Source organism: Podarcis gaigeae (assembly GCF_964106915.1).
Source record: "Podarcis gaigeae genome assembly, chromosome: 9".
NCBI lineage: Eukaryota > Metazoa > Chordata > Lepidosauria > Squamata > Lacertidae > Podarcis > Podarcis gaigeae.
Window position 1 is genome coordinate 44,731,834 of NC_139685.1, and position 12,323 is coordinate 44,744,156.

General features: G+C 40.8%; 1 protein-coding gene across 2 annotated transcripts in view; it reads left to right on the forward strand.

The window, feature by feature from the left end:
• MGAT4D (MGAT4 family member D) overlaps positions 1-12,323 on the forward strand; it is a 40,498-nt gene that overhangs the window by 18,486 nt on the left and 9,689 nt on the right. For both annotated transcript variants that reach the window (XM_083755776.1, XM_083755777.1), the window contains exons 4-9: positions 859-992; positions 4,781-4,827; positions 6,066-6,179; positions 7,860-7,935; positions 9,384-9,498; positions 11,840-11,970. In XM_083755776.1, the coding sequence (XP_083611902.1) occupies positions 859-992; positions 4,781-4,827; positions 6,066-6,179; positions 7,860-7,935; positions 9,384-9,498; positions 11,840-11,970 (617 nt within the window). The remainder of the gene's footprint in view (positions 1-858; positions 993-4,780; positions 4,828-6,065; positions 6,180-7,859; positions 7,936-9,383; positions 9,499-11,839; positions 11,971-12,323) is intronic.

Here is a 12,323-nt window from a genome sequence, read left to right on the forward strand (position 1 = left end):
AAAAGGCTTGTATTTGACAGCTCTGCACAAAGCTGCTTTAGAATTCTGCCCAGATGTTAGTAGAGTAGTAGGTGAAGGGCCGTATCCCAGTGGCAGAACATCCGCCTTGCATGCAGAAGAACCCAGGGTCAATCCCCAGCATCTCCAGGTAGGACTGGGAGAGATTTCTGCCTGAAACCCTGCAGTGCCACTGCCGCTCAGTATAGAAATACTGAGCTAGATGGGTGAATGGTCTGACTCAGCATGAGGCAGCTTCTTATGTTCCTAACATTAGTCAGAGGCTGTATGCTTCTAAATACCACTTGCAGGGAACCACAGGAGGGCACAGTGCTCTTGTGCTCAGTTTCTGCTTGTGGGTTTCCCACGGGTATTTGGGTGGACACTGTGAGAACTGGAAGCTGGACTAGCTGGGCCATTGGCTGTCCTTATGTTTTTGCTGTGATGCTTCCACCACCAGCATATGAGTTACCGCTGCTATCTATAAAATATGACAGATCCTCCTTATGAAGGGGGTTAATTTGTCTGAATTAAAGGGAAATAAAAAATTAAGGGAACTAGCTTAATAAAATGGACAGCTGGTGGAGAATGCAAAACATTACCAAAATAAGGAGGACCTGGATTCAAAACTTAAAACCACACTCTAACACACAGTTAGAAAATCTAATTTAGTGTTGGATTATGACCAACGTAGAATATGCATTTCTATTCTTACTGGTTTAAACTCACTGCTGATTTCTGCACCTAAGGATGCTAATAGAATCACGCTATATGTAGTTGTGTCATTATGAAAATGAAAATGATTTTTTATTGTACTGATTTAAAAAATTGTCCAACTAAGTCCCCTTTTTTTGACATTAGTGGCCATGGTAATAGGTGTTCCAACAGTGCGAAGAGAAAAGGAAAGCTATTTGATGGACACACTGCAATCCCTTTTAAGTGGAATGTCTGAAGATCAGAAGAAGCATTGTATGATAATTATCTTTGTAGCAGAGGTAAGCTAGCTTGAAATGATTTGTGTTTACGGAAAGAAAATGCAGCAGTCTGTGTTTGTCTATAAGACAGAGGTGGGGAATCTGTGGCCCTGCAGATGTCGTGGAGCACCAACTCTCATCAGTCCTGGCCCACGTATGTTGGGATCCACGGTCCAGAATGCCTTCTACCCCTTTGCTACATTAGAGAAATATTTATTTATTTATTTATTTATTTATTTATTTATTTATTTATTTTCAACTTGCACTCTGCCAGCTGATCTCAAGGGGTGGATACATTCAATCTAAAATGACGATTTGTTAGATATATATTGAACTACAATGAACATCAGCAATAAAACTGCTAGCACATTTGGAAAGCTAAGCAGGGACTGGTATGGTTTCAAATTGGATGGGAGACCGCATGTCAAGATTCTATCATTCTAAGCAATGGCAAACTAAAGTCAGCAAGCAGATCACTATATTGAGCATTACCCATAAAGACCAGAGAAAACAGCTAGGTCTTGACCCAACGAGGAAACAAAGGCACTGTTTTGATTAATTCAGGAGCCAGTCATGGGGCTGCAACACTCTTCTTCATGTGGAAATCTGTGGGCGCATTAGAAGCAATCAGGGTGAATCCACCCGTTAGTCAACGTGAGTCCCTTGTCTCAGGTGGAATGGTGGTGGATCAGTGTCCGTTGGCCTGCCTTCTGAGACTTCTGGTCTCTACCCACCCACCAATGTTTGGCTGGTTACTGCTGCTGCCACCACCACCACCACCACCACCCAACCAGCCATGACCTCTGGCTCAGCACCTGTTCCTTACGAAGCTAGAAGCCACATAGGTGCTTCTAATAATGATGTTGTGAACAGACGCAGCAATAGGAGATCAGTGCATGGGGAAGAAGCAGCAATAGGAGATCAGTGCATGGGGAAGCAGTGACAGCTCATCCACCTTGACTCAGGTGGGAAAATGCCTTGCACTAGCCCTGAATGAAATTCTGTTGATGAGCAAGTTGATGCAAAGGAGCACTTCACAGTGGAAAACAATAAAGAACTAAGGGTAAAGATAGCTGGAAGTGCCTATGATGCTTGTACTCTCTCGGAACAGGGGTGCTGGGTATAGGGAGCGCAAGGGGCTTCAGCTCCCTTAATACTTTGAAGAAGGGCCCCAGCCCCCCAAGTATTGAGGGGGCTGACATCTGCCACCGCCGCTAGGTGCCCTCTGTGTGCCCCTGCCCATGCCTGGGAGGGGACTGGGATGAGTGAGGGGCAGGGGCTGGGGCATGTAGAGGGCACCTAGCTCCCTCAATACTGAGGGGACTGGGGCCCCTGCTTCAAAATATTGAGGGAAGTTGAAGCCCCTTGCATACCCTGTACTCAGCACCCCTGTTCATTAACATAAGTAAACATTCCAAAATTCTATCCAGAGACCCATGACTCAGTCATAAATCCTAGTCCACCCTATCTTTGCAATGGAAACAATGCAAGCCTTCACCATGTGTTCACACGTTTTTCACAGCAACTTAAAATGCAACACCATTACAATTATACACCATTTTATGTAACATTTAAAAGACTTCAACACTTGGGTCTGCTGAACCTGGACTGTTGCACTGAAATGAGGCTCCACATTGGGAGGGATTTCTGGATATGATGCATGGGTAAAGGCATGTGTCATGGTCTAGGCAATATTAAATGACCCATCATGAGCCTGTATTCAAGGAGCGGTGTGGTTAGGGTGCTGCTTTCTGGAGTGAGAGAGTTCAAATCCTGCCTGCTCCACATTTACCATTTAAACCTATTGTTTAGATAGGTCACATCAGAAGTCATTTGTGGTAGACCAAAGATGTAGAATCTGTAGTTCTCCAGATATTGCAGACCACAGCCCTCCTCATCTTTGTCCATTGGTCATAATGCCTGAGAGCTGGAGGCCACAAACTATGGAGGGCCACAGGTTCTCATCCTTACATTTAGTTCTTTTAGAATAGATTTATCTCCCATCTCTTATTTCCCATTGCATTGTTGTTTCCTGCTGAGCTATCTACCATGTTTCATACTGAGGGTCATCTACTGTGACCTACTATGCAATAACTGGCCTGCAGATATCCCTTTTTTAAAATAGCAAAAACAAAAAGCACCCAAAGAATGCAGGTTTCAGTGCTAGAGCTCTGACTTGCTAATCCTGCAGTTCTGGTTTAGAATGCAGAGTTCTAAAGTAGCAAAAGCTCAATGGCTTTAAATGGACAATGCAATAGGTAGGAGCTTGAAGAGGGAAGAAACCTTGTAGTTTCTGGAACAACATTATGCTGATAGTCTTTAATCAGTGTATAATGGAGATGGAGATAAAGCCCAGGCTGAGTCTGCCAAAATGATGCTTTCTTAGGCAGCATCTGCAAACAAAGGACACATTCTCACATATAATAATGTTGCAAACCTATGGTGGTAATCTTTCCAAAACTACATAAGTAGTCTTACTGCATATATACACAAGATACTGTGGGCTTGCTGATCGGAAGGTTGGCGGTTCGAATCCCCACGATGGGGTGAGCTATCATTGCTCTGTCCCAGCTCCTGCCAACCTAGCAATTTGAAAGCACACCAGTGCAAGCAGATAAATAGGTACCATTGTGGTGGGAAGGTAAACAGCATTTCTGTGCGCTCTGGCATGTGTCACAGTTTAGTCATGCTGGCCACATGACCCGGAAAACTATCTGTGGACAAATGCTGGCTCCCTCGGCCTGAAAGCGAGATGAGCGCCGCAACCCCATAATTGCCTTTGACTGGACTTAACCATCCAGGGGTCCTTTACCTTTACCTTTTTACTGTGGACATATTGTGTGATTGCTCTAAAAGATCAAATACTGCATACTAGAGTTCAATATTTCTCACAATAGTGCATTATCATGATTTTAATATTTGAATATATTATGGGTATTCCTGGTGGCATTAACAGGGGTCAGCAAACTTTTTCAGCAGGGGGCCAGTCCACTGTCCCTCAGACCTTGTGGGGGGCCAGACTATATGGGGGGGGGGGGAATGAACGAATTCCTATGCCCCAGAAATAACCCAGAGATTCATTTTAAATAAAAGCACACATTCTACTCATGTAAAAACACGCTAAATCTGTGGGCCAGATTTAGAAGGCGATTGGGCCGGATCCGGCCCCCAGACCTTAGTTTGCCTACCCATGCATTAATGCATAAATGTACCAGAGATATAGAATGTGTTCATAGCAAGCTTTAGAGCCCCTAGAGCAATGCCATCAAAAAAAGCCCTTTCTGGTTATGTTGTGGGAATGTGCTGTAACTTGGTTGCTACAATTTCACATATAAATGCAACAGTTTGGAAACACTTGGGATAAACTGTTGGAAGTTCTCTGTAATGGATGTCCTGAGGCAAGGAAACTGCTTGGGTGAATTTTCTCACCAAAGGTTTGGGGTGTGTGAGAGTTTGTGATTAACTCAGCTGCATTTCCATTATTGAGAACAAATCAGGAGGGTATAGTTCATTGCTGCAAGGTAAGAGTGATAGATTTTTCTAAAAGCAATACTTCTGCATATAATTATGAGGAGAAGTACACACTGCTTAATCCTTCTATATAATGTAAACAAGTGTGCAGCAACTTCTTTCTATTTAATTTTTAATATTCATATAATAAAATTAATTTTGCTGTGTCCATTGCTAAGCGATGGTGACCGTAAAATAGAATAAAATGAATGCACATATGGTTTCCTGTATGATTAGCACAACTTCTGTTTTCAGAAAATAGCAGAGATGTTGATTATTATTATTTTGTAAATTTTTAGGTGGATTTAAAATATGTTAACAGCATTGCAGAAAGCATCAGAAGCCGGTAAGATTTTTATAATATGTATGTTTATGGCTACTAAAAATAAGTAATATTATGCCATTAAAAATACCGCATCAATAAAAGTTTACTTATCAGTAACATGGATTACTGTAGCATATACTAAACTAGATATTAACACTTACAGCACTAAGGAAGACAGTAAAATAATAGTATTGCAAAGTTTAGCTAAATCCTTTAGTTCTCTCTTTCTTTATGACATTACTTTGCATTTATAATCTTTAAATAAGTGAACTGGAGACTACTTTCCACATAATTTAACTATGCCAGCCCAAAGTACCCTTGTGTGTATACAATACTGAATTCAATTACTTACATTCTATGAAGTAATCAGAAATCTTTACTAGTATCTAGACATTTGGAGTAGCAATTCTTCTACCCTGTTCTAGGTTGTTGGGTTTTTTTGCATTCAAAATAATATCCTACTTTTATATAATAAAATGTAAAGAGTGCCTTTGTGATGTCAATGGTATGGAAAATGTGGCTTTTAGAAGTTGGTCCCATAGGTTTCCAAGGAGAGATTGGTTGGTTCCTGAGGCTGAAGCGTACATGTGCAGATGCGTATTTGAGATGTCACTTCCCTTCTTCCGGGGCTGCCTAGAGTTTGGCAAACTACTGCCTGTGCTAATAGGGCTCTCATGCTAGGGGTACTGTGCTGTGCTATGGGTTGGGGAGGGAGGTCTTGCCTCCAGACTTGCCGGAATGGGTTGGCTCCCTCTCTTTCCCTGCAGCGTCTGCCTCAGGTGGTGCAAGTGCAAGAGGCAGCACTCTACCTGCCCCATTGCTTCCACCAACAAGAAGGAGGCCTTTTGGCATATGGCCCTGCTGTTTGTTTTCCCTGGTCCCAGGTGGAGAAGCCAAGCAGCAACGCTTTGAAGAGTGCCCCATCTTCCACCAAGTTGAGAGGCGAGAGTCAAAAAGGGGCAGGGGGCAGGAGGCACAAATGCCCATTTCACCTCTGGTGGCAAAACAGGACAGGACACCCCTGAATGTAGCGGTGACATATCTCAAGCCACAGAGCAATTGCAACAGAAGATCACTTTGCCCAAGTCTGCAATACACATACACAGGAAAAATTAATGTTTTTTGCTAATAAAATGCACAAATGTCCCCCCACAAGCATAAACAAACATGAATAAGCCCTTGATCCTATATGCAGTTTGTACCTCTGAACAGAAGTTCACCGGAAGAGAATACTGTTTTTCTTTTTTTTCTTTTCTTAGCTTCCCAAAGGAGGCACTTTCTGGAGTCCTGGAGGTTGTCTCTCCCCCTGCTTCCTATTATCCCAAACTCTCCAATCTCAAGGCATCATTAGGGGATTCAAGTGAGAGAGTAAGGTATGAAAGGCGGCATGTGAGGATTTCAGACATCATGTTATTAAGCGTTTTAAAAAGAGGGTTGTTTTATTTATTTCAAAGTGAATATCTTGGTTTTAAAGCTTCGTTCCCGAAGCAGTTCTCAGTATCTTGAAACTGCAAGGCATGGTTCAGTCAACAAGTGCCACAACTGCAAAGATACGGTAAATAATTCACCCCAGGGTGGAGCAGAGTCGGCAGCTGCAGCTTAGAGGAGACCTGCTTGGCCTCTGAGCTCTGCTCGGTCTCTGGGGCATGGGGAAAGCACCCTTCCCCACCAGCAGCCCTAGTTTTGGGCCCAATGGCAGCAGCCAACTGACTCCCAAGTAAACCTGAGGGCACCCAGGTGCATCCGTTTCCAGGGGAGACTCACAGAAGGACACCCTCACTGCTCTTGCTGGGGAATCAGTGCAGCCTCCCCATCTGTGGTGGCAGGAGTGCTTCTGTCAGCATCACTGAACACACTCAGATGCTCCCCCCCTCCCCAATACCTGTCAATGTTGGCAGCATCTAGCTCCCATGGTGACCCCTCCCTCCCCCAGCTGCCACCACAGGACCATCTTGCCCTGGGGGGAGTAGAGGAGACAGAAGCTTGAGGAATTATCAACATCCAGCCCCCATTGTAGCCCCTGCCTCCCTCACCTGTAACCACAGAGGATTCTTGCCCTGAGGGAAGTGAGAACATATTATTCCAAGCAAAGAATTTGCATTTTTTTTCATTTTAATGTATTATTATTATTTTAAAAATGATAGTTATACTCACAAAAATCTTATGCAAACTGTTTTTGAGGTCTGTCTGAAAAGAGGTATATCAATTACTTAAATAAATAAATTTAAAATGCCTATGAGCCATTACTACTTTTAGTAAGAGGTAGCCCTGGGAAGAACTGATCAATAAGGCCTAGATCCAGGAGTGCAACAGTTTCTTTCTGGGGAATATGACCCCACCCAGGCGAAGTACTGTATATCCATAAGCTTCTTGTCTGAAGTTTACTCAAATTAAGTGTTTATTTGTTGTTATTCAGTCCATTGCTGATTTCAGGCAAATAGTTTAAGCTGACATTTTCACACCATTTTTGAAATGGAAAGGAGAAATAAGAGCTGATTTTCACTTTTGTATTGTTGGCAACTCTCTCCAAACCTCCAGACAATCTCTCCTAAAGTTTCATGCAGAAGTTTAAAATCATGGTAGAAACAATAAATTTCTGCAGAACCCCACACAGGATAATTACTTATGGTTATTATTCTGTTTGTTTAAAAATGTAAAGCAATTAGTTTGGATTTCTTATAAACAAACACAAACAAACAAACAAACAAAAGTCTTCTAACACCACCTTCCAAAACTTCCCAGTGAAGTAGGAGCAGAATAACTCAGGGCTTCCAACTTGCAGCCTATGTAGATAGTGCAGAAGAAACTCTGGTTGATGTACTGAAAGCTGCTGATAAATCCCAGGGAAACAACAAAGTTACAGTCCCTGTTGTCACTCTCCCAGTGTAGATTATTAGCCAGGGTCGCCAAGGTTCCATCCTTACTACCATCCAGAAAACTAGACTGAAATATTGTAGTTATAGATAAGAGTTTGCTTGTGTCTGTCTAAAATGAAAGTATAGTATAAAAGTAAGCTCCTCTTTAAAAAAACATAATTTGTTGCCTCTGTTTAGATGGAGAACAAAACAGAATTTGGATTATAGCTTCTTAATGATGTATGCCCAACCAAGGGGAACATTCTATTTACAGGTAGGTTCACATGCTACATAAATTGCTGCACTGATTAAATTAGTTTTTCTTCTGTCCTTTGTAGTTGTGCTACCATTAGCAACATTTTCAAGGCAGTTTAAGGAAATAAACCCTCTTATCTGCAGCTTCCTTTTTTCCTTATGTAAGCTATAAATTTCATTTCTTTTTTTTAAGGCCAGTGTCTCTGTAAATCAATAAAAGGTTGAGGGAGGTTTAGATAAAATTGTGTCAATATTTTCAGTGCAATCGTTCACAATTTCTGAAGTCCACGAGGGTCCCTTGAGAGACTTTTAGTCATGCCTGGGAACAGATAATGGCTGTACAGGAGCCATAAGAACAGGCAGCCAAATCCCTCTTCACCTGGGGTGAATTGTAATTATGCTCTGTGTCCATTTAGGTCCGCTTCATCCTGAGATAATTAGGCATTTCCAAAGCTGAAAGCATCTTTGAGAAGCTCTGTTTCAAGAGTTGTTAGAAAGTGCTTTTTATTAACACTCAAGGGAGATGAAATGAAAACATTAAAAACTACAGCAGCTTTTAGCAGCTTGATTCAGAACTCATGCCAGAAAAAAAAGTCAGGAACATTTATTGGGAGTACTGTTTCACTTCAGCAGCACTCTTGGCACCCACAGCTTTTCACAAGATGATGTTCTTATTTGTAGCAAATATAGATATAGATATAGATATAGCAAGCAGGTTTTTCATTGAAGAGACAGATCAAGTTGTTAAAGTAAAAAAGAAGCAGTTCCAGTGAGAAAACTATGCAATAAGGCAGATCAATTTACCTACTGTTTGATGAGGGAAAATGCTAATGTTTAAACAACCTTTGGCTTCGATTATCCAGTTTCCACATTTGAATCTCCTCAGAAGACATCTTATTATTTCTACTGCGCCAAATTTAAACTTCTTGATTCAAGTTGTTAAACAGCACTTCTCATATGTAGTTAATATGTTTTTTACAATCTTTGCTACTTTTTAATCAGCCTACTAGTGATTCTGACTCTCCACCTTCTCATTCTGCCGCTGTGATGCTTATATGTAGTGCTTTTTTTCTTTAAAAAAATGTTTAGGGGGTTATCTCATTTTCCTACTCATATTGAAATACTTCCCCTCAAACTTAGATTCACAAAATGCTTAAGGGTATACGTACCCCTGCGTACCCCCAGAAAAAAAATCACTGTTTACATGCCACCCAAAGGATTATCCAGTTTTGTGTTCATCCTGCAAACCCATTTCCTAGGATATAGCAGTGCCTTGTCTATGCCTCCATTTCTGCTAATCTGCTATGGAGTACAGAAGTGACTTATATTTATATTGATACCCTGTTGCCATTTCTTTTCCTTTTGCTTATTTCATTTATTCCTCTGGAAGCAACAAAATTACAGTATCTGTAAAGGGTCTCTAGATCTATGGCTGCAATTGAAAAAAAAGTTGATTTCTTTTTTCAGCTAGAAGATGATATTATAGCCAAACCATCATATATACAAACAATCAGTGAGTTTGTTGTGCTACAGGACTCAAAGGAGTGGATATTTCTTGAATTTTCTCAGCTTGGGTTTATTGGTAAGTAAAGTAAAGTACAGTAAAGTACAGTAAAGTAAAGTAAAGTAAAGTAAAGTAAAGTAAAGTAAAGTAAAGTAAAGTAAAGTAAAGTAAACCTAGACAGCATCTTAAAAAGTAGAGACATCACCTTGCCAACAAAGGTCTGTATAGTAAAAGCTATGGTTTTCCCAGTAGTGATGTATGGTAGTGAGAACTGGACCATAAAGCAGGCTGATTGCCGAAGAATTGATGCTTTTGAATTATGGTGCTGGAGGAGACTCTTGAGAGTCCCATGGACTGCAAGAAGATCAAACCTATCCATTCTTAAGGAAATCAGCACTGAGTGCTCACTGGAAGGACAGATCGTGAAGCTGAGGCTCCAATACTTTGGCCACCTCATGAGAAGAGAAGACTCCCTGGAAAAGACCCTGATGTTGGGAAAGATGGAGGGCACAAGGAGAAGGGGACGACAGAGGACGAGATGGTTGGATAGTGTTCTCGAAGCTACCAGCATGAGTTTGACCAAACTGCAGGAGGCAGTGGAGGACAGAAGTGCCTGGCGTGCTCTGGTCCATGGGGTCACGAAGAGTCGGACATGACTAAACGACTAAACAACAACAACAAAGCAACATTATCCAAGACTGCAAAGGAGCAGCCTTAGCAAGAGAGGAAGTGTGTGCCTATTATCAGCAACAACTTTGCTCCTGAATTAAGAATGAATTTTTCATTCATGTTAGTAGGCTGAACTGAAGGAGGGGTGTGCTGGAAAAGATGCTCACAAAACCCTTCAGCTACTTCTAAAGTAATATAGGTGAAACAAAAACCTCACATGAGAATTTAACCAAACTTCTCCTCCCCTTGGACAATCATTGGATGCAGTTTCTTTTCTTGTTAATTTATGGGAAATAGTTGACAGGTTGGAACAAGGAAATATTGAACTCAACTTTATGACAACATAATGATTTATAAACCTATGTCGCAGATCCAAGGAACAATGAGTGGAATTAACCTGTAACAGAACCAAAATAGAGTATCTGTACTGTGCAGGTTTTTAAGTTCTTCCATTAATAAATCACCTTGATCAAACAAAGAAAGCAAAACATGGCGCAAGTAAATTAGCAGGTACTTAGATTACATATAATCTCCAGAATTTGCATTTAGAAACAATGCAAAATACTGCGTAAGCAACTGTTGGAAAAACATCAACTAGTTCTGCATGTTTTGTTCTTCCTTCAGGGTTCATCCTATCTGGTTAAGGCAGTATTACAGGTTGTAAGGGGCACTGTTTTTTAACCATGTATGCTGTTCATTCATAGTTGAATGCTTTCATGCCCCACTTTGATTTTGTTTGAATGCTAAGCATTGAAATCAATGGGACTCAGAAGAGCTTGACTTGGGCTGGATTGTGCCCTAAATCTTTCATGCCCGCTTTGATTTTGTTTGAATGCTAAGCACTGAAATCAATGGGACTCACAAGAGCTTGGTCTGGGTTGTGCCCTAAATCTGGCTGCGCTTCATGAAATAATATGAGAACTGAAATATAGCCACCTTCAAAATTTGCACTCATCTGAATTTTGCAGTGCTGTACGCAAAATGTGTACATTAGAAGAAATTTGCACCAAAATTCTGATGAATTTTCATGAGGATTCTTTAAAAAAACCCACACAGATTGCAGCAGATATATGAAGAACAGAATTTAAGATGGGGAAAATGAGAAACAGAGAGAACTAAAATGAACAGATCTTTTCATTCCTACTTGTATCCACTCTGAACTTGAGGCCAGTTGTTTCAGGTCCTGCGGAGTTTACTAGAGCACAATCTGGTTAGATTTATAGGATCATTTGCAGTTTTTGAAGCCTGTGTAGATAGAATGTTTACATGGATTAGACCAATTGTTTGTGCTCTCAACCTTGCCTGCCTTGTTAAAATCTGGCAGAAAAGGATTGACTGGATGGGTCCAGCAAGTGGTACATGCCTTGCTGTGAGAGGGAAAGACACTCACTACCTTGAGAAAGTAGGTGGTGCCACCCCTCCTGAAGAGGTCATCACTGGACCATGAAGTACTACCACCTAGGGATAGGTGATAAATTCAATTCAGTTAGCATTTAAAGGCGAACGTGCCCAATTCATACAAGATACAAACTGAAACAAAACCATCCTTCAAAATTTGTACATCTCTAAATTTTGCAGTGTAGTTCTCTGGTCAAATGATATGTACAAAAAATGCATACACTAGTGTAAAGTGTGCATAAAACTGCATATAATCATGGAAACAACATGCACCAATGCATTCTTTTGTGCTTTACTGTGCAGTATGGAAAGTTGTGATTTACCTCTCCCTTTTTGAAAACATCATTTTCAGGAAAATTATTCCGATGCAGAGACTTGCCGCTGATAGTTGAATTTTTGTTAATGTTCTACAAAGATAAGCCAATTGACTGGCTTCTAGACCACTTACTTTGGGTTAAAGTTTGCAATCCAGAGAAAGATGCAGTAAGTACTACAATTATTAACAAAAGTAAGTTGCATGGGGTTGGGGCAGATGGGCAAACACTGACAATACAATTACATTTTAGAACAAAAAGGGAAGGAAATTGTTGCTGATTGCTTACACAACTGGAATTTCCAAACAACCATTGGGCAAATGGACAGCATGAGTTCACAATAATTAACTCAACCAAATTCCATAAATTTCAGTGCAATCATGTCACCTCACTATGAAAAAATGCATATTCAATTATTCTGTAAGTTTGAATGTAATATACTGTAACATGACAGAAACAGAAATGATGAACACAATTAAAATACAAAAAAATGCTGTTATGTACAAAATAATTTAATAAATC